The following is a 23512-nucleotide window of genomic DNA, read 5'->3' on the forward strand; positions in this document are numbered from 1 at the left end:
GCAAATGCATATTACCGGTATATATTATATATATATATATTATATAAATGTCAGTACCAGGATTTTAAATTTAATTCTAAAGGTAATCGGGAGCCAGTGGAGGGTTTCACAGAGTGGGGAAGCAGAAGAGGAGCGACGTGCAAGGAAAATAAGCCTAGCAGCTGAATACAGTGGAATACCAACCAGAAGCTTGTTGCAGTAGTCAAGACGGGAAATGATAAACGAATGAACCAGAGTTTTTGTGAATTCTTGGATGAGGAATTGGCGGATACGAGAGATGTTTTTTAGGTTCAAGCGGCAGGATCATTGACAGTCTTGAGCAGACGGTCTAAACCCTGCCTCTTCTGCTGCCCCTTCAGTCCTTGGACATACAGTAGTTAAAGTTTTGCTGTTTTTGTCATGGTTATCATTGAATGTATGTACTACTTCTTGTGTCAATAAATGCATTATTTTTTGTGCTCTGCTGTGTCACGGTACAGATGTGTTTTTCATTTTTCACAAGTCCTGGTTTTATTATCGTCTCTACACATTATGTCTCAACCCACCAGTTTTTATTGCTAAAGATTGTCTTGGAAGCAACTCAACATTCTTTTTGAATGATTCATATCTATTTAAAAATGGAACCTCAACATGGTGATGAGCTGCACAAAGTATGCATTAATAATTTTCAGCAGATTGTTCATTGACTCTCTTGAATTCATGTGTGAACCCAAAGTATCAAGGCACACATTTTGGGGACTTTGGGAAGCAACATAGAGGAATCCCCAAGCACTAAAATACATATTCAGATATGTGTAAGTTCATATATGACACGTACGAAATGTTTAGGAAGGACAGCCAATCTCTGGGACGATAACGCTGGCGCTCCGTCATTGAAGCCCACGTCCACTGACAGCCAGAAACAAAGATCCAGGTTCCCTGCAGCGCCGCGAGGGATCTGGATCTTAGTCTTATAGTCAGACCTCAAATATAAGATACGGGGTATTTTTCAGAGCAGGTATTGCAAGCAACAAGTAAAGTTTATTGAGGAGTTCAAAGCTTCATCTATGGAGATCAGGTACCTGACACTTAATTACAAGTGTTACCACTTACACAGCCCTAAAAGTCACCAGGAGAGCCCAAACAAAGAAGCGCACAGTGAGATCCAGGTATGCAATCCATCACTGTACCGATCGCCATTCTGTGAGGCTGCGACAGAGCTGTGACATGGCATTTACATGTATATATATTTTGTACTCAATTACATATATAATTATTAAGGGTTACAAAGTCACATAAAAATGTCTTGGTAAAGGCCTGCTCCTGGCTACGTCTCTAACCACACCCCCTGGAACCCGAGTCCCTCGTAATGCACTAGCTTGAGGCAAAGCCCACACTAATATTGCATGTATTGTCCAAACTAAACATCATCAACCACCCACGCAAAGCACTTGTCCGTGACCCGTAGCCTGTGTAAACATAGCTGGGATACGGTACACCGTTTGTGGCTGCGCCAACTCAGCTACGATCAGGTTCCCATTCAAGAAATACACTAACTTCCGGGAATCCCCAGAATGTTACGCTTTTCAGCGCCTGTAGGTGTCGCTGTCATTTATACATCGCTATATATCCCCGGAAGCGGATGTCAGCCCATAGAGGAGAGTTTCTTGTCCTGGCAAAAGAAAAACAGAGAAAGACACTCTGGCTCGTTGATACTCTACTGCCCTGGTGGAGTCCTGTATAGGTGAACGCAGAGAGCAGACCTGGTGCCTGTCAAAGGTGTACAGAGAACTACAGACCATACAAACAAGGGGAGGACAAGCACCCCGTACAGCGTGGATTATTAAATAGCACCGGGAGCCGCGGAGGGAATAACTAAAAGCGAGTGGCAGGAAGCGGAGGATTCACAGAGGCTACAGCCCCTTCACCACCCTGACACGGCGAGTCGGAGAGCAGCCCCCGGCTTCCTTCACATGGTGTGCTCTTGAGAATAGTGTTTGCACACAAACACACCCAGCATGGCCCGGCTCCGGCCCCTCAGCCCCCCGTGCTGTTGCTGCTACTTCTGCTGCCGCCCCCGGGGACACAGCAGCCCCCAGGAGAGGGGAAGCCGAAGCCCCTGGGTCGGTATCTACAGACTGCTCGTTACCCTGCTTACCGTGCACAGTGCCCGCAGCCACACCGAAGGTGAGTACACATATACATACATACATACATACATACATACATACATACACCTCCCAGAGATCCGCGCAGAAAAACACCCTGTGTGGAAAATCAAACATCCTATTGCTGACCCCACTGTTAAAAATAGAGTTTGACATCTTATGCCACCGGGCTGGCACTCAAGCTGTTAAATTCAAGAACACCAGATGACGCCTACGTACATAGCAGGGGCACTAGTGTGCGCACCGCAAGCGGGTGTTTACTTCTGCACGCAAGGGGGCTCGGTGACGCATGCACGTGTGTGCCAGGCAAACCACGTGGGTGCCCACGGCATGCTCAGCGGCGGACACCTTTTCAGTTTGTTGGACAATTAGCAGTAGCTCCCATCTGCACATGTCTGAGTGCTCTGATCGCTTGTGTGCCCCCAGAAGCGCTTGGGCTTTATCATTTGCACTGTGTTCAGGGTAGTATTCAGTGTACAGAATTTATGATTCATATGCACCATCATTGTTCATAAATACCATTTAGCAATTTTGAATATTCCTTGTAAATATTTAATACAGTATTTTTTTCACTTCTATCTTATTGTGACACGCCGTATGCATGTTTGCAATTTAATTTTCTTCTCTGCTAAATAAACTTACCGAAACTTTCTCGTTGGCCGGTTTGTGGGCAGAGACTGGTGCTAAGTGTTTGCATGGTAAGCTACTCTCAGGAAGAGACCCAGCTAGCCTTGAAAGCTTGCAATCTATTATACTTCAGTTAGCCGATAAAGGTTTGCTCTTCTACATTAAAAGTACAGACAAAAATATTTTTTACGCCACGTATTTGACCAAAAAGGCCACTTCCCTGCTGTTCAGAAACTTTCCAAGTCTTGTTACTTTGACATGCTTTTATCTGCAGTCGCGTGTGGTTTACATGTAAGCATTGCCTGTGGTTGTTGTTGTTTCACACCATCACATTCACATTCTGCTTGATTATTTCATTATCTTTTAATGTGTTTGGATTTCTTTCTTTTTTTCTTAATTGGCTCTTTCGGCTGGAAGCTCAGGGTCTTTATGCGCATTTCTTAAACATTCCCAACCTTCTTTCATAGCAGTCCAAGGAATGGTGTAATAGTTGTCTCATTGCACCTACACATTCAAGATCTCCTGCCTTTACCCTATTAATACCATCAAATACCTTAAACGCTGTATTCAATTTGTTGGGCTCTTTATGTCTCTTTAGAGCCCTACCGCTGAAGGCTTTTTATAGGGGGGGGGGGGCAGAAGTACAACTTTTATAATGTGCGATCTGCTGCATTGCATGTTGTAATCATGAAGGAAGTGTCACAATTAGACTGGCAAACAGGATGCCTTTTATTATTCTGGGATCACCTTGGACAAAGCCTAAAAATACTGCTATGTTAAGAGCACCGCATTTGTTTTGCCGGACAGTGACATTTAGGAGTGTCCGTGTTTTGTGTCACTTATCGTAGTCCTCTGCCGCCGATCCGCCTCTCTGCCACATCGCATTGTGACACAGCAAATGCTACTATCCTTTTTAGCACAGCATCTTTGCTAGTCATTTGTAGATATTGCGATCGTATGTTAAAAATATTAACTTCCAGAACCTTTTAACTCCATATTTAATGCTGTTCTGACTAGTCTGCTCTGTATATGAATTGCCTGGAGTTTACTGTAAAGGGGCAAGTTCCCTTTTTTATCACAGGGTCTAGTTGTATTTTTGAACGTAACCAGCCTTTCTTGCGTGAAATGTTTGTGTTTTTTTTCTTTCTTGAATGACTGCCAAGTGTCATGGGAGTAATCATTCTCCAGCAGCTGGAAAGCTGCTTGTTGGTCACCCTTGACAGATTTAGACATTCTAACCTTACATACCTAACTAAAGTTGCAAAACCTGCTGCTGTGACCGTCTTACTCCTGATATCCAAGCCAAAATAATCTAGAATTTATCCATCTAGACTCCCTACACCAAACACTTTAATCCAGGAACCGGTCAACAGAAAGTTAGTAGAGCAGCCATAGCGAGCTGGCATCTACTTTGTGATATATTTCGGGATATCTCCCGCCTTCTAGCAATGAAATATCTTAAATTGTTTGAGTAGCGCTAGGCCACACACCGCACCAAAATATATTAAAAAGAAAGAATGGACTCTTTATCTAGTGCTTATTTAGCCTCACTTAAACTGGCCTCGGGAAGTGCCTGCTCAGCAAGCTGGAAACACATCTTCATGTTATCGCCGTCCCTCTGCGTTAAGAGATACATGTCTTTCATGTCCATTATCTGATATGTTGCTTGCTTGCATTTCTTGCGCTGATCAGCCATGCCGATGACGACAAGATCTGCTTATAGGAGCCTTTTCAATCATGCTAGTAAACCTTCGCCTAGCATTCATTTACTTATCCACATTGGAAGTTCTGAAGCTAGGTTGCAAGAAGTGTTGCAATCACCATAGCAAGTTTTCTTGTCTCTTAAGCATATTTAGTTGACATGTGAATGGTGTATGCAGTAATATTCCTTACATACTAAGCTAAAGCACGCCAGCTCGGCTAATTGGTAGGGCAGTCTTGTTTGTGAAGCCCCAATCGTCGTGTTACGTTCACCAAATTACAACCGGAGTTGATTACATCCGGCGTTGGATTTATAAATAGCTTAACAAGAACATTTCTCCCGTGAGATTCTCTGTTTGGAGGTTTGCAATTTAATAGTAATGTTTGTTCAGTCGAGTGCTTAAGCATGTTGTATTAAACAAGTTTTTTTTTTTGTTTGTTTGTTATGCTAGCCTTCAGTTTTTTAACAAAAGGTATATTGATTTTGTGTGTCTGCATGAAAGTAACTTGCCATGTCTGATATGCTTAAGTTTAAGCCATACATTTGGTCTCTCTTATTTAACTTCTGGATCCCATAATTGAAGCTGGATGTTTATTTAGTTATTAAACCTGCTGAATGGGCTAACTTCATGATGCAGTTGCTATGATGTTGAGCTGCTATTCTGGGTGATTTGGGTAGTGAAACTGCTGAACACCCAAGCTTGTTGTTTTCTTTTGTTTGCATTTAGCGTAAAACACTATACGCCAAGTCAATGTTCCTGTTAATGTAAACTAAAGGAGCATTCCAGCTCTGTTTTGATGTTAAATGCTTATTGGGGTGCGTTTGGCCCTCAGTGCATTTTACTGCAGCCATTCTTTACTTAAAAAGCCTCTATTTGTTGGATTAAACTCATTCAGAAATGCTGTCTTGGTTTCGGTTGGATAATTCCCAGGTAGTGCAGTTATTGCCATTCAAAGTAATTGGATTTAAGGTAAGCTGGATAATAGACATTTTTCTAATTGGCATTAAATCAGTCAGCCAATGAACCCCTGGCTACTACTTTCCTTTTTATCTTGGTTTTCTGTATACATAGAACTTGACCGTGGTAATGTCTTGGTAAGGTTGTTCCTACTGCTATTAAACTACGGTGACCATGAGTGTTGTCCATCCCAAAGGTTTATAGAGGAAGAACAGACAACTTTTTTGAATTCTAGATTGTTCAAATAAAAAAGACATTTCAACTAGTTTTGTTAAATCTGCCAATGTACGAAGAGCAAAATGGGGCTGAGACAGATTACTTGAAATTTGCCTCCTTCTGACATGGCTCAAATCCATACATTTAAATACAGCAGCATACGCCAAGTGTGACCTCCCTGTTGTCGTGATAGAATCATTGGTGTGGCGGTGACTGAAGACCCAGGCGGTGATTACATTTGTGAGATCTGACCTGCTTTTGAACGCCAGCCACTTACTGAGAGCTTTCCATGAGCTGTCGGTTCCTGGACAGAAAATAACCAGCAGCAGCAGCAGTTCTTTCTGCACTAGGTTTCTGAATTCATTACGCTGTTGAGCCTTTACAGCATGTAGTAATGGTAGGCTACTCTGTAATAAAGGCTACACGGTATAATGAAATAAGATAACTACTTTAGGTACAGGTGCCTCGCTGTTAGTCGGTCATGGTTATCGTTAACATTTTACAGTTTTAGGAACTGATGGGCAGAAATGTAATCTAGTGCTTGTTTACAGAACATGCCCCCTCCCTGATGTTAATGAATGACAACTATTATTATTAATAATAATAATAATAGACTGACTAAAGACATATTATATTACAATTTTTTTCTATGCTGGCTCGATAAATGTTATCAACTTTGTATAAAGACCTCATAAGTATTATGCTGGTTTTCATTCATTAACACCAGGGAGAGGACATGTTCTGTAAACAAGCACGGTCTTGTCATGTGAAATCATGAATTACCATTCCTGCTTAGATGGTCCTGTATAATGCACATTAAAATTGGTGATACTTCTTGAAAGTCGCCTCACTGATTGAACTAGCTGTAATTGTGCGACTAAAGACATTTTCTGGTATTGGGCTGCGTTTAATACACGGTAAATTTAATTTGTTTAATCTGTAGCGCTCCTACTAGCTCCATCTTTAGTGACTAAACCCATGAGTGTGTATAACACGTTTGTTTTTCTGGGTATTAGCGGCACCTAGTTTTTTTCCCTCCTCTTTATTTAATAACCATTTTATGAAACGTGTACGGTTGCTCAGGAATTGTAATGTGTTGGAAGGATTTCAGAATTAGTCGTTGGAGAATGAAGGCACGTGCGTTCACCTGACTTCCACACACCATGGCATGATTTGAAATGTAAACAGACCTTCCCAGAATGTCATTATTGCCGTGGACTCTGAGCATCCATCCAGAACAAGAGCTTGTACAGCCGGGTTTGGATGTTTGACGCTTCTTATGTTCTGTGTATAATAATATCCCTAAAATATATGTCCCACATAGAACTCCTCAACTTATTTTACCACAGAACCTATTTCTAGCTCACAAAACGTTATTTATTGGTCTTTTATAGGTTTCGCTGGGGCTGGGATATTTTAAGCTTTGCATGTGATCATTAAAAAGCGGCCTTTCCAAGAACGGCTGTGAGGGCTGCATCTACAGCATGTGTTGCTATCAGTTGACTTGGGAACATCCCCTTGAACCCTGGAATCCCGACTGGTATTTCTTGAACAGACACATTTGTCAGCTCACCAAGGTCTAGGAAAACCATACTTTAGTGCTGAAAGCTGTGCTAAGCTCCTGAAGTGATGGTAAACAAACATTTTGTTTCTCCATGTGCTTAGAAAATAGTTACCATTGCCTGCTGTTTATTTAAATTTGTTGCCAGTCCCATTCACCCCCTTTTCCATTTGTTTCTTGATCGTTGGAAGCAGGGGTATAACTAGAAACCACAGAAAGCCCCGACTACACCAAGCAGCATGCCCTACAGTTGTCCCCAGACAGCTTGTGTGTGCCTTTTTTGCCCCTAGCAACCTTTTTGTGGTCCTACCTGCATCACGCCTGCAGTAGCGATGTGTGTCTCTTCCTTCATATTGTGTGCAGACGGATTCAGCATGCAAGAAAATAGATGTGATGTCACTTTCTTCCTGGTGGGTCAGTCAGACACAGTGTGCAGGGATGATCTCTACACTCCCGGGGGGCCTAGCGACTTTAAAGTGGTCGTATTTGCGACCCTGGTTGAAAAGACAATTTAACAAAATGCTTAGTTAGTGAACAGAAGAAAAAAAAAATGAAATCAAATCGGTTTGGTGTGACCGTTGCCTTAAAACGGCACCAGTTCTAGGTACACTTGCACAAAGTCAGGGATTGTGTAGGCATATAGTTAAGTGTATGATTAAACAATTATACCAGTCAGGTGCTAATGGTCCATTTAATATGTAGGTTGAAACACAATTATTAACGGAAACAGAAACAGCACTGTAGCAGAATACAGAATACTAAAGACAGTTTAATGTCAAAAGGCATAGGCCATGGCAAGACTGAGCACAGCAACAAGGCCCAAGCTGGCATAAGCAAGATTTTTCTGAGGCAGAAAATTTAAGTCTGGCAGGGCTTTCCACATGTTTTGCCCAAGGTCTTTTGAAGATGCACAAAGAAATGGGAAATACCAAGCACTGTAGATGTAGTGGTTGGCCAAGGAATTTTTTGTGCAGCAATTGAAAGAAAACACCACCTGCCGAGTTCCTTAAAAACTGTGTGCAAGTTCACCTAGAAAAACTGATGCTGTTTTAAAGGCAAAAGCTGATCAGACCAAATATTAATGTGATTTAAATTGTTCTTCTGTTCCCCCACTTTGCATTTTGTTAAATAAGAACCAATTAACATGTTAAGACATTTGTAAAGACGTTCTGACTTTTCCCCCCACACCTGCCTAAAACATGTGCATAGTACTGTGTGTCGTATGTATGGATTACCTTTCCTTTGCAACGTTCAAATGTATGTGTTCTGAATCATGCGCTTGATTTGAAATTGTAAGTTCTCCTTTAAACAATGTTATTATTCTTTCATGGTGTTGGTGCATCAACATTCATTAATATTGTTTATATGAAAACATCAAAACATCAGATAAAGCTTTTTACTGGATGCTTTTGGCCAGTTTGATCTTAGGTGAAGCTAGGAAAACTGGATCTGTAAGTAATTTGTATGTTAATTAGCAAAGTATGAAAGAAAATAGTAAAATATTAGTATAATAATTAACACGCATATAGTCAAACAACCCAAACAACTGTTTTTTTTTCTTCTTCAAATGTCCATTATACATAACTAGTGTTTTTAAGACTGGGGAAAAAACGTGTGTGTGTGTGTGTGTGTTGGTTTCACATTTGTTTAACATCCTTTAACACTGATCTTCTGTCTTCAAAAAATTAGCCGCAGTACTATGCAAGTCACACACAGATTTCAACAGGTCATCCTTTTCTTTAGAAATGCTTACACTGATTGTTTAGGTATGATTTAGATTATTTGCTAACATTAAAATACATATATGTAAATGTTTGTGTGTGTACATACACTAAATGGTCTAAAGTATGTGGACACTGGACCATGACAAATATATCCATTGGCTATCCATAAGCATTAATATTGAGTTGGCTCCCCCCATGGAAGCCATAACAGCCTCTGCTTTATTTATTGTTGCATCTAGACATTTCCACTTTACAATAATAGCACTTGCAGTGCACCAGTACAGATGTACCAGGGCAGAAATCCTACAAACTGATTTGTGGCAAAGGTGGCATCTTAGGGCAGTGACATATGTAGTGTGTGTGTAAAGTGTAATAAATACCGTATTTGCTCAATTTTAAGACAACCCCCCAAAATCTGAATATTAATTTATGAAAAAAAGCCTGAATATAAGACGACCCTATAGGAAAAAAGTTTTACCAGTAAATGTTAATTCATGTAAACTATTAAATTTTTTAATAAAAGCTATGATTGAGAAAAATATATTTTTTTGTTTTTATTTCCTTGTATTTTCCAACCTGCCCCCCAGTTACGCACATCTGCCCCCAGGCTTGCCACTCCAATATGGCACTGTGGCCCATGATATGCCTTTTAACCCTCTATATGCCACTGTGCCCCATGATATGCCTTTTAACCCCCTATGTGCTACTCTGCCTCCAGAAATGCCTTATACCCCTATATGCCACTCTGGCATTTAGGGTGTTAAAAGGCATATTATGGTGCAGAGTGGCATATAGGGAGGTATAAGGCATTTCAGGAGGCAGTGGTGTTCAGGGGGTTAAAAGGCATTTCATAGAGCACTCTGCCTCCAGAAATGCCCTATGCCCCCATTTAAAACACACACACACACACGGGCTTCCAATTTCCTGCTGTATACCGGGGCAGCAGTCTTCCTTCTGTCTCCCCCCCCATTTAACACTCCACCCCACCCCACACACTTACCGGTGCTTCCAATTTCCTGCTGTATACCGGGGCAGCGGGTTGACGTCCACACGATCCGTAGACAACTTACGCTGCAGACGGAAGGAGGTGTGGCTAGCAGAGGGGGTTGTCTGCGTCCATCGCGCAGACTTTCCCCGGCTGTCAGAGATCAGAGTTCCCGGCAGCGGTGCGGGGGATCTGGATCTTAGTCTCAGTCAGACCTCTATTTGAGGTCTGATTATAAGACGACCCCGATTAGAAGACGAGAGGTATTTTTCACAGCATTTGCTCGGAAAAAAACCTTGTCTTATAATCGAGCAAATACGGTATATGGCATTATAATACACAGTCTTCCCCCATGGCGCATCAGTGGAAGAGACTGGAGGGCCAGAGGGAAAGGGCATCATATAGGGATGGCTATGGAGCCTCAGGGCTACACTACTGCATAAAAAATTCAGAGGTCTAGACTAAAAAAAATCATTAACTACTCATTGTAATGCCTCAAAAGTAGTTATTCCTGGTGGAAATCGCTTTAGCTTCCTACCCTTCAGTAGTGGTTAATGAGTTGGCATCCATCCATGGTTTAAAGAACCTAGGTTATACTTCCAGGGGCAAGACGAATACAAATCGCTGTATGCATGTCTGTAAAAACACTTGATATGGAGGTTCTATGTCTACGTGTGTGTGTGTGTGTGTGTGTATATGTGTATATATAACGTATTTTTTGTTTTGCAATATCACTAATATTCTGTTTTCTTATGAAAACATTACATAATAGAGAAACATGGCTTCACATAGAAAGCCATGTCTTTATTGAAATCACTTCAGCCAGTCTACTATTGTACTGTGCAGAGGCATTTGGTATTAGTTTTCTGTGGCATTGCTACCAATTGATATGTAACAGCACAACATTTCTAAGTCTGTCACTAAAAAAACCAAACCAAAACAAAAAAACCCTACATTTTGCAATATATTAAACATTTTTGATGTTTCTGTACCCCGCCCATTGAATATTTCTCCCCAATTCGTGATTCCTCCCACTTTAAGTTGATGGAGGAAATGTATATAAAAATAACACTGATTGGAAAACAAAATGTTGGCTAGTTCCAATAAAGGACTTTAGTTGAGCTAAAATCTTGTGAAGGTGGGAGGTTCTCTTTTAATGGAACTCAGGGATACATAACAGGGGTAGATGTGCTGTCCTCCTCTTTCCTCTCTTTTATGTATATGCTACGTTAATAGTGGTTATTTCAGATACCGCTATAAGCAGCCATCGCTAGAAGTGTCTCAATTAGCTGCTTTAACTTTTGGCTTTCCAGGCAAAATGGCAGTCCCTTGACAAATCCTCCTATTGCCTACATAAGACATCTGCTGTGCCATAAAGTGTACATTGTATTTTATTACTAGACACATTGTATGGAGACTTCAAACCTTTAGTTTTACGGTACAACCTCCAGCCAGGAGAGTGACGTTGTGTAGGAGCGGTGTTACAGTAAGAATAGAAGGTGTTCTGCATCTGCGTCGTTACATTGATACATAAAGATAAAAAGAGCACTTCTATGGCTGCTATTAATTCTTGTAACTGATGTTTCCTCTAAAGAAGGAAATATATTGACCATGCTGGCTTTGTTCCAGAATAGGATGTCATTTATTCAGTGTGTACAGACTCTTGCTTGTCATCCCCCTTTAGTCTATACAGCTGTTTCAGTTCTGTGTTTTTGAATGCATTAAGCATTGTATTGAAAGTGCTCGGTGAAGGCTGCAATTTACAACCAGTCTGGGGGGGAAAAAAACCCAAAGTTTTTCCGAGGAGATTAGAATCTAAATAACTTGCCGTTTCATTGCATGTTTCGCTTCAGTGTGCTACTGACGGTGTCGTCTGGCCAAGCACTTTGTCTAATTGAATTGATGGCAGTCTGTATTCAGGAGAATATTGTTTTCAGCAGCCGTGTGACTCTGCCCCCAGAGAAGCGGCATAACATACTGTGCAGCATTGCTGATGAATAGCTCTGTAATTGCGTACGTGGCAGGTGATGCCGTATCCTGTGAACTACATTCAGGTTGCAGTTAAGATGTCATTAGTCATTTGCTAAGCCCAGCAATTCCAGGCTTTGGTTAGAAGTGCTGGCAGCCGTTCAAGACACCACTCCTCCCGGTGTTTTCTTAATACAGAATTTTGTTCTTTCATTTTCCCTTTCAGAGACACTTTGCTGTGGTACATGCTTTTTGTTTGTATCTTCCGTGTTTGTTTCCTATTATTTTAGCCCCATATGTAGCGTAGACACAGGCTAGATGAGTTCTTCATCTTCCAGTGCTAATGGACTGGAACTATCACAGCAATGGCCTACTTATCGCTTTTTGAAAAATACCTTATGTCGTAAGGGAATACCTATAAGATTCTTCTCCATTGATGCCTCAACATGTATTCTGTGCCACTGTATCACTGGGCCACTTCTCTGGACTTGCCCTGGCTCATTGGTCCCTTTCAAGGTTTCTATGCCACTCCTTGCAAATGAATGGATGAATTTTGTAAAGTACTGTTAGGGGCTTTCACATGCATAGTTTTTGCTGAGGCTGTTTGGGACATTTGACTGTGCCTTTAAACATGGTTGTTTTTTCTATATGTGATGTATTTACATTGTCAGTAAAGTACCTAAGTAGTTTCTTGAAGAAGAGGGGGAAACTTGCATACAGCTTTGCATTAGTGCTGACAGTGACTTCACATGGGCCTTGTATACAATCACAATGGACAGGCTTTGGATTTATCAAGTGTTAGTCAAGTCTTTATTATAAATCTAGACTCCTCCTGTGTGCGTACTCCAACTGTTCATCGAGTCAATTAAAATGATGGCTATCATTGGCGTGCGATTGAACGTATCCTCAGTCACGTGCCTGGCTTACTATTTATAGCCGAGTGCCTTTTTTTAAATAGTGTTACAATAGCAAATGGCCAGCTAATGCTGGGAGGGTTCTTGAAAGTCACCTTGCTGGTTTTTTAAATGTAATATGCAGGCCCGGGTCGGCCCTTCTTGCGTTAGTTTGAATAAGGGTCCCTTTGTAATGCATAGTGAAGTCGGGCAGCTGGAATGTCCAACTCTTCTGCAAGCTGTCAACTGTGTGAATATGCCTTAAATCAAAAAGTTACTTCGCAAATGCTGAACCCTTGAACCCTAATCACCTGAACCCAAAGACGTGGAAGAATTTACTATGCATTTAGAACAAAAGTCTAGCTGGAAGACCAGCGTGAAGGCGTAAATAATTGTTCTTGCCACCAGGCAGCTGATCACCGATGAAGTACTCTAAAACTCCCATCTTGGGTTGTAAGCATTTTGCCGTATTCACACAGTATCTTTATCTCTGGATATCGATAGAGACTGCAATATTGCATCTGGTTCAAGTAGCTATCATCATCTACTGATATACTGACATACTGCTCGTTTATATTATGTATTATAAATAAAATGTTTTATAGTCTACAAATCCCAGAAGCCAAGTAGCCAAACAAAAATATATCGCCTCCATGTCAAGTAAAATATATATATATTTATACACACAACATAAGCTATGATGGGGTAAAGGTGATTGAAAACCCCTCCGCTTAAAATTAAGGGGGCAGCAAAGGCATTATTAAACACTAATCTACACCCACCAGACAGATATCCTGAACTTGTAGTGCTACCGTTCCTGCAAGGGTTTCTGATCACCTTCCAAGGATTAGCTATAAGTTCCTCTGTTATATGTATTGTTAGCCAGAAGTGAAGCTATTGATGTGGTTGCCCTTTAACTCAAGATCTTTATTTTCATAATACTCAGGTTTTCAGTGGGTAAATCATCATTAGAGACTTATCATGTTTTAAAAGGGGAAATGATTTCACAATAAGTATGAGTAATTTTATATTCTGTACCCTAGGCAGGGCTGCTCAGCAGCTCACCCTACCCTAGTTGCTTCACAGGCTACGAGCCCATGTCCATATCCCAACAATTAGAAATCCGAAAGGAGAAAAGTACCGTTCAGCCCATCTAGCCTGCCGGTTTCTTTCCTGCTTTCATGTTCATAAATATTTGTGCTAATTGTTGTCTTATTGTGTAACTGCAGGATTGCATGATTAGTGTCATTTGGCGGTAATGGCATATAACTACGGTGTTTCCAGAATCCGCAAATGAATATACTCCTTTTAGAATCTTGACAAGACTGCTCTGTGCAGAGTAGTACAGGAGTAGCCCTTCTCGAAGAGCATGTTTGCAGCCAGACTATCATACTCCTTGCTTGTGTTTGCTACAGCAAACACATATTGTCTCAGGAAGGAAATTCTGTGGTTGCAGAAGAATAGATATTTAGAATATGCTGTAACAGTGGCAAAAGTAACCACAAAAGTTGAGGGCGGTAAGCCGGTGCAGCTGCACATAATGTTCAAGTACCACATTATGCAGTATGCAGTTTTTATTTTATGAACATAACCATGGTCGCGTTTCCAAAAATACGTGTTTGGCCCCATAAGTCATAGCTAATAACTCTATGGCACACCTAGCGTATGTGGATAGGCATAGCACAATTAATGTTTATCTGTCACTTTTAGTGTGGCCACTGGGCCAAAGTGGTCCCAGTTGTCATAGGAGCACTCGGAGCACTGTGACTCCTAAGGTGCCATGATGAGAAATAATGCTGGGATGCACTATGGGATGATCGTAGGGGATGGAAATTTTAGTGTTTGGGACTATGAATCAATTATGATATGAGGCAAATCATGGTCAGGGGCAACTTTAAACTTACACATATATGGATAAATGTGCTTACTCTAGCACATTATGCATACATACAAACAGAGCCTCTCTAATATCATACACTTACCAATGCATACTAGGGCTGAAACAACTAATCGATAATGAAAATCGTTGTCAACGATTTTCATTATCGATTAATCGAATCGATTTTTATCGATTATAAAAGAGGTTTTTTTCAGAGCAAATGCTCTGGAAAAACTCCTCTCTTTATATAATCCGACCTCAAACAGAGATCGGATTATAACACTAGAATCCAGATCCCCCGTAACGCTGCAGGGGACCTGGATTCCCCTCACTGTCGGCCGGTCTCTCACTTCCGTCTCTCTCCCCCCTCCCATCTGCCTCCTCCCCCCTCCCATACATCACTCTGCCTCTCTACCCGGCTCCATTACTGACAGGCACTTTCACTGCTGCTTCAGCGTAAGTGAAGGGCAGTAACGGAGGCTGGCTGTGCGCATCGTGCAGACCCCCACCGGCTGACAGAGGATCATCCTCTCTGTCAGCCGGTGAGGGTCTGCATCGCACAGACAGCCTCCGTTACTCACCTTCACTTACGCTGAGGCTTCTATGAAGCTGCAGTGAAAGTGCCTGTCAGTAACGGAGCCGGGTAGAGAGGCAGAGGGGTGTATGGGAGGGGGGAGGAGTCAGAGGGGTGTATGGGAGCCACCCTCCCACACACCACTCTGGCTCCTCCCCCTCCCATACGCCACTCTGCCTCTCTACCCGGCTCCCTGGTGTCTTGTGAACCTCCGTTGCTGACATGAGGCAGAGTGGAGTATGGGAGGGGGGAGGAGGCAGAGTGGAGTATGGGAGGGGGGAGGAGGCAGAGTGGAGTATGGGAGGGGGGAGGAGGCAGAGTGGAGTATGGGAGGGGGGAGGAGGCAGAGTGGAGTATGGGAGGGGGGAGGAGGCAGAGTGGAGTATGGGAGGAGCCAGAGTGATGTATGGGAGGGGGAGGAGCCAGAGTGATGTATGGGAGGGGGAGGAGCCAGAGTGGTGTATGGGAGGGGAGGAGCCAGAGTGGTGTATGGGTGAGTTATAGTGGTGTATGGGGGGTATTATGAATTTCAGGGCATATAGGGGGTATAAGGCATATCGATATTAGGCATATCGGGGGGCATAAAACATATCTGGGGTAAAAGGTATATCAGGGGGCTCAGTTGCATATAAGGCGTATAAGGCATATCGGGGGCACAGGGGCACAGTGGAATCTCTGGCATATGAGGTATAAGGCATATATGGGGGCAGAGTGGGAAGCTGGGGGTCAGATGTGCATAACTGGGGGCAGTTTGGTAAATAAAAGAAAATATAAACAAGGCTTTTTTCTCATAGTTTTTATTAAATATGAAAAATAGTTAACATATGAATATTTACTAATAACTGTATTAAAACCTAGTTTGGGAAACACTGTTTGGGTTCTTGTAGCTTTTATTATTATGTCAGTAAAATAAGAAGGTGAATAGAGAGAGGCCATTGTGATAAAGAGATGAAAGTGTAAATTGTACGTTTTTTATTACATTATTTAAAAAAATTTCATTTTTTTTATCTGATTAATCTATTAATCGAAAAAATAATCGGCCAACTAATCGATTATTAAAATAATAGTTAGTTGCAGCCCTAGTACATACACATGCCAACTCTAACACCTTACACATACGTACATACACCAACTTTTAACGCCCTACACATATATAAACAAGTTGATGGACATTACAGGAACCTTCCTTGCGTGTAGTGTTGAATGTGAGGGAAGTTTTAGCTTAATAAATCGATTGAAATGCATTTCTATTAGTCTAGTTGTATTCTTCCTAAACTTAAAACTGAACGTCTGTGAATGTCGGGCTAAAAACCATCCTTGTGACTGCTAAAAGCTCTATAATGTATACATTTTCCTCTGTTTATATTAATAAAACTAAAAAAAGTTTCATGTAAACATTAGCTCTGTGAGGTGTTATATTTGAAAGAGCCGTCAAGAAACCAAACCTGTCAGTCATATATGGACACTTTTTCTTTGGTGACAGGGAACAGCCTCTACACTCACAAAACAGCTACTTGTACAATGTCACATTTTCTGTTTATTTGAAAGAGGTACATTTTTAATATGGAAAAAAATATCAGAAGACTGATAACCTTTCTCTTTCTTTTCCTGCAGCATTCATCCAGTCTGACAATGTCATTGAAGTGCTTCGCTTTGATGAAGGAGGCCTTTTAGAGGTAATATGACAAAGTAGTTACCTTTCTAACTCAACGGCCATTGTTGGTTATTGGAAGTAACTAGGGCTGAAACAACGAATCGGTAAAATCGATAATAATCGATAACGGAAATCGTTGTCGACGATTTCCGTTATCGAATAATCGAGTGATCGATTCGTTGTTTACTTACCTCCGCGAGCGTTCCCCGCTTCTGCAGTCTCCACCTTCTTTTAGTTACGTGACGCGTTCCGGAGGTAAGTATTCTTCATGTCTGTGCGAATCGCTCTGTGCGAGTGGCTCCATTCGCACAGAGCGATTCGCGGGGGTGGGGGTGGGGTTTCAGGGGATGCAGGGCAGGGTGTGAGTGTGGGTGCAGGGCAGAGTGGGGGTGGGGATGCAGGGCAGGGTGTGAGTGTGGGGGCAGGGCAGGAGACTGGGTGCAGGGCAGAGTGGGGGTGGGGATGCAGGGTGTGAGTGTGGGTGCAGGGCAGAGTGGGAGACTGGGTGCAGGGCAGGGTGTGAGTGTGGGGGCAGGGTGTGAGTGTGGGGGCAGGGCAGAATGTGGGGGCAGGGCTGGGTGCAGGGCAGAGTTGGAGACTGGGTGCAGGGGCAAAGTGCTGGGTGCAAAGTGCCAGGGCTGGGTGCAAAGTGCCAGGGCTGGGTGCAAAGTGCCAGGGCTGGGTGCAAAGTGCTGGGTGCAAAGTGCCAGGGCTGAGGCAAAGTGCTGGGCGCAAAGTGCCAGGGCTGGGCGCAAAGTGCCAGGGCTGGGCGCAAAGTGCCAGGGCCGGGCGCAAAGTGCCGGGCGCAAAGTGCCGGGCGCAAAGTGCCGGGCGCAAAGTGCCAGGGCTGGGGCAAAGTTTCTTGAACAGTAATAGTCCACCTCTTTTCAGAATGTTTGGGGTTATTTTGTTTCATAAATATTGTGTTTGGGTTCTTGTACTTTGAAAATATTGTTTTTTATTACATCATAACAAAATAAGAATGTTAATGTAAATTTTAAGTTGTTTTTTAACATCCAGTTCATTAAATTATTTTAAATAAACGAAAAATTTGCATATTGATTTTTTTTTTGTCCGATTAATCGAAAAAATAATCGGCCAACTAATCGATTATTAAAATAATCGTTAGTTGCAGCCCTAGAAGTAACACTGCGGCATGGCCAGGGTTGTCGTCATGCATGTGCCAAGATCCATGCTGTACTTTGGGGGATCAGTCTTTCCGAATAGCTGCTACTTATTCCTGTCTCTCCAGTCCTCCCAAAAACATCACTAGTTTTCCCATTTTGTCTTGTGCTACAACTATTGGTGGTGCCACCGGTTGGAAATGTCCTAGTTTGTGCCTGGTGGGTTTGTGAAGCCCACCAGGAGATTACCATCTATTTGAGCTCATTTCTTATAGGAAGATGCAAACTCCCTGTGACACCATGTCCGACGTTAAAATGTAGCTTTCCACATAAGCAATAGTGGCCTGTGTGTTACGTAAGGTGACTTCCAACAATCTTGTGGCAAAACTGGTTTTGTGGTAATTATGTGTCTGGTGCAGCTAGGAGGTAAAACAGCCGACTGGAATTTCAAGATTTAAAATAAATATTTAACTTTTTACTTTGGGGAAAATTGATGCTGTTCTACATTTGTGATCAATACAAAAGTGTTTTTTCTTCTCACGTTCCCGCAAAAAGCTGTCGTAGACTTTCGTAATTTTCAACTAAGATTAGTTTGAAATATGCAGCTATGAAGATACCGGTTGTCAAACATTCCTGCATGACATATGGAACATATTTTTGGGGTGATTTTGTGTTTATATCGTGATCAAACATGCGGTCTAAACTCAGACTGTTTGGTTATCTTGTGGAAACAAAATGTCTTGCCTTTCCATACCTCATGGATCCAAGGTTAAGTGAGTTCCCATGTTCCTCAAATCCCTTGGACTCCATACGTCAATACCGTCATTAGAATAGTGGAACGTAGTTGAATGACTTAAATCTCTGATAACTCAATTTCACAGAGGTAAGTATCATTGCTCGCTCCTGAATTTCTGCAGTGTCCATGATTTTGTATAATTTTATTAAAACATAGATCAGTTTAACAACTATTTCTGTGCTTTATCATGTAGTTTTATCTGATCTCCTTAAAGCTGAACCCTAATAAATGTCTGATTTTTGTATCTCTTCCATTCTTAACTAAATAACATGCTTGTAAAAAAACACGTGTCCTCCCTTTAGTCATGTGAACCTGACAGCATGTTCACTGTTTACTACATGTGATATTTATTTAGAGGGGGTCATTGCAGCTCCTCCTGATTGTATGCAGTTCAGCTGTAAAAAAGTTTTTTAAGGAAGACCTTGCCTCCTCTTGCCAGACCAAATTCACCCCTACTGTGTGTGTAACCATGGCATGACTTCACTGAACGTTGCTGCTGACTCTGTTCGGCCTGCATGAATAAAACATAAGAAGAAGACTAGCAAGTATTAACATTACGGCAATAGAGCGTCATCGGAAGACCCGTGTCTGCATGAGTAAGGGACAGGTGTGAATATGTTTTGGCGCTCCTTTTTTGTTGTGAATTCCACCTGTCCATGCATTCTTTGTTGCATATTTACTTGAGACTTTGGTGTATATGGGTCTTTTACAAGACAGATGCTTAAGAACGTTGTTAACCAATCTAGCGCTCCGATGTGTCCTGTAACTGGCTTTTCTTGTTTCTGGTATTTTCTTACTGTCTTATAAACGCAGAAGTCACTATTTTAACGGTCATTTTAGTACATTCAGATCTATAAAAAAATATCGGCCATACACAGTCATAACACGTTACGCCTGTAGTAGTGTGTTTGTGCATATGCATTCCATTTCATTGTGTGAGGTTGTACAGCCGCATCATTGTGCTGTAAGTAGACGTCCATCATAGTTTCTGTCCCATGTATAACCCCATGTCCCGGCATGTCACCCACTCAATAAAGAGAAATTTAAGACACAGTTGCATCTGTTCGCTAAAGAAAGTGTTGACACAAGTTTGTGGGAGAGATGTAGTTTTAGCTCCTTCGCTTTGCTATGTATTATGAGAAGACAACCCCAGAAGAGCTTGACTGCCCTGTATAATGTGTAGCCAGAGCATATCTGTATGAAGTGCGCAAGACGCGTGTCTGAGTGTTCCTGCTTGCTTAATGAAGCGTTTGGTTTTTTATCCATAGTGTTTATTAGCCTTCAGTTGGTAGGACACAGTTCAATCTCATCAAGATAATTGTTGTAGGCCATGGTGAATCATTGTTCTATAGTAGACTTTGACTTTTTTTCTCTTACTTTGTCCTTACACGTATATTTTGAAACCAGCATGTAAAAAAAAACAAAAAAAAAACAACGAAGTAGAAGCAGCATATCTCAGTGTACGTAATGGATTTCTTTTAACCTACTGATACTGAAAGCATGTCACAAATCAGAACACTATATAAGCGAACTTTACATAACATGCTAGTTGGGCAAGATCGCAATTTATGGAGGTTGAGCAACCAGGCTGACCCTCTAAATATAAATAAGAGACACACCTCGCTACTCTACCTTCAGCGCTGTAAGCAACAGGTCGTTTGCTAGTAAATTATGAAATTCAGTTTAATGTGCTCTAGTTAAGCAATATTGCACACACTTTTGTTTTAATATCAAAAAATGAAAATGATTGGGGTAACTCGGAAACTCCCTATCATAAATCAAATAAGACTTTTTATAAACTACATTCCTTAAAAAGATTACAGACGTCTGTTGAACAATCATTGTAATGAATTGATGCCAGCAAAATTAATTGGTCCCTTCTGAGGTGGACTTGGTGTATCGTTACCGGCTATTGTTTTGTTGGGTTGCAGACACCGTAGGCACGCGCTCTGCTTTCCCGCGAGGGAACAAGTGTCTTAATGTTTTTTCATTCACCAGTGAATTATTTATTCATATTACACAATATCTGATCAGGTTACCACCTGATTCATGAGAATAGCCTATGTAGAAATCCCATATGCCTTGCAACTATTTTTGTTAGTCATTAGATGCAGGTGGTAATCCTTTTAGTTAGATATGCTTTATACCAGTGGTTTATTTAAAATGTATTTAATGGTCATTTTGCTGGCATCCATTCATTATAGTAATTATGAGATAGATATACACACGGATCAGCCATAACATTACGACCACTGAGAGGTGAATAATACTGATAACTTATATGGAGAACATATGGCACCAGGATGCATATATGGAGGCCCCACCTCGCAACATACAGGACTTATAGGATCTGCTGCTAACTTCTTGGTGCCAGATACCACAGCTCAACTTCAGAGGTCTAGTGGAGTCCATGCCTTGACGGGTCAGGGCTATTGTGGGACCCACAGAATGTTACACAGGTGGTCATGATGTAATGGCTGGTCGGTGTATATTTCTGTGTGGATGTAAGTGTATGTATATGTGTGTGTATGTATGTGTGTGTATATATATATATATATATATATATATATATATATATATATAATTACATATGTGTTTTAAGGGATCATTGTCATGTTTGGATAGTTTCCGGGCTACCCCCATAGTTTTTTTTGTTTTTTTTTTTTAATTGGGCTTTGTGTGATATTGATTGATATTGTTTTAGGGCCAATGCAGTGTAGTCATTTTGTTTGAATATATATAATAGTGACAGGGGAATCCATACATCTTACTCTTACATTTCCCCTTAAAGTGCACCCTACTGTCACCTAAATAACCCTTTATTATTGCTACACAATGGCGCTCTAAATATTACGAGAGAGCTTGCTAATGACAATCATAAAGCGAGATTATTATTGGAGTTAATATTTTTCTTTAACAATCAGGGTCACTGTAGCATTAATGTTGCTTTTTCAAATGTGTATAATTAAAGGAGTATAATGGAGTTTGATTATTTCGTATGAGCCGGCAGCGTTAGCTTAGTAAGCAATCATGTCATTTAATGTCTGGCTTTGGAAATGTATAGCAATAATAATAAAACTGAGTCATTGCACTCATTGTTTGTATAGTAACTTGAATACGATACTGCCCAAACTCTCTAGGACTTATCTGTGACAGTACATTAAAAGAACCAGCGGTTCCACACAACCTCTGCAATAATAACTCCTCATCTATGTATTTGCAAGCATAGCAGTTACGGGTTTTTTTTAATGTACAAATGGCTGAAATCCTCTCTATATAGAGTTCTGTGACAGAATGAAGAAGGTAGTGGCCATTCCGTTTGACTTTATTTTATTTTTTTGTTTAGGAACTCATGCCAACAATGCTTGGTATAAGTATAGCTTTCCTAATATATTTGCCTGTGATATGCACAGTTTCTGTAAGCATTTCACTTTACGTGAGGTTGCCTAGCACTAGTTCAATAGGAGGAGAATGAAAATGAATGTAAACTTAACACCTTAACGGCTTGTTGATACAGACAAAGGGGTTCCTGCTCTTTTGAGCTTATGGTCTCCTTAAAAAAAAAAAAAAAATGAGGCCAGTGAGCAAGCTGCATTCACAGTAAAACCAGGCCATTTGGCAGGGAGACAAACCCTGGGGTCAAAAATGGCTCCTATGCTGTTTGCGTGTTCTGCTACTGCACCACCCAGCTGTGTTTACATGTTACAACCAGTCAGCCTCCGTTCTGGTCCAATACGTCCAATCTCTGCTCCGGCTAAATCACAAAATATGTATTACTTTATGAGAAGTAGAGGCTAATACAGTTAGGGAATTGAATCATTCATGGGATAGGCATGAAGCCATCCTGACTCTAAGACAAGACCAAGGATTGTTTTTAAGACCTGACATCAAGAATGGTTCTTATCTGCCATCTTGTCTATTTGACATGTATACAACACATGCATTGAGTATTCATTCACGCTGTGGTTGTTTGCAACTTAACTACAACAAGGGACCTCTCAAATGCCATGTGACTCCATGTCCTAATCTTTATATATTAAGTACCTTTCAATAAACTAATTTTTCTTGGTGGTCATCAGTGAAATGTCTTCTTATGGTAACTTGGCACGGTCCACGGCGTTTGTTAGGCTCTTTTGTTGTTCTCGGGCTGTGAACGCATATGGACCTCGCCTCTAATATGATTCTATATGTGGAATCACAGGCAATCTGCATGTAATACACTTGGGTTTAGCATTACAGGACTGTTTTAAACATCTGAAAGTTACAAAGCATGCAGTGTGTATGCTTGTAATGAATAGTTATTCACAACATTAGTTATTAACGTCTTAATGTAGCTTGGGTACCGAAGGACTAACCGCCACTTGTGTTTTCTTTCCAGACTGAGACAACCATTGGCCTCAACTCATATCAACAGAAAAGGTGAGTTGTTTGCCGTATGAATTTGTCCCTCCCTGGTGGAATTCCTGGAATTGTTTTTAATAAAAACACAGTTGAATATTCAAGCCAACAAGGGAGTGGAGCCTCTAGCTTCATAGCCTCTCTTTGAGCTGCATCGATTTATAATCCAAGGTCCTTATCTCTGCTTTCTTTAGGCGTCCTAGACAATTTTAACCCTCTTTTTTTTATTTATTTTTTTTTTACTGCCACAAACTTATCAAACTTATTCTGATGATCTCTTCTCCGTTTTTTTTTGTTTTTTTTTAT

At 41.2% G+C, this 23512-nt stretch overlaps 1 protein-coding gene across 1 annotated transcript in view; it reads left to right on the top strand.

Annotated features, from left to right (window-relative positions):
• Window positions 1–1997: 1997 nt before the first annotated feature.
• Window positions 1998–23512, top strand: part of LOC149289189 (transmembrane protein 131-like) — a 69226-nt gene continuing 47711 nt past the window's right edge. The window contains exons 1-3 of the mRNA XM_089490860.1: window positions 1998–2166; window positions 16849–16910; window positions 23187–23227. Of these exons, the coding sequence (XP_089346986.1) occupies window positions 1998–2166; window positions 16849–16910; window positions 23187–23227 (272 nt within the window). The remainder of the gene's footprint in view (window positions 2167–16848; window positions 16911–23186; window positions 23228–23512) is intronic.

Source organism: Sceloporus occidentalis, unplaced genomic scaffold, assembly GCF_023333645.1.
Source record: "Sceloporus occidentalis isolate IW3139 unplaced genomic scaffold, rSceOcc1.0.p SCAF_47, whole genome shotgun sequence".
Classification (NCBI taxonomy): domain Eukaryota; kingdom Metazoa; phylum Chordata; class Lepidosauria; order Squamata; family Phrynosomatidae; genus Sceloporus; species Sceloporus occidentalis.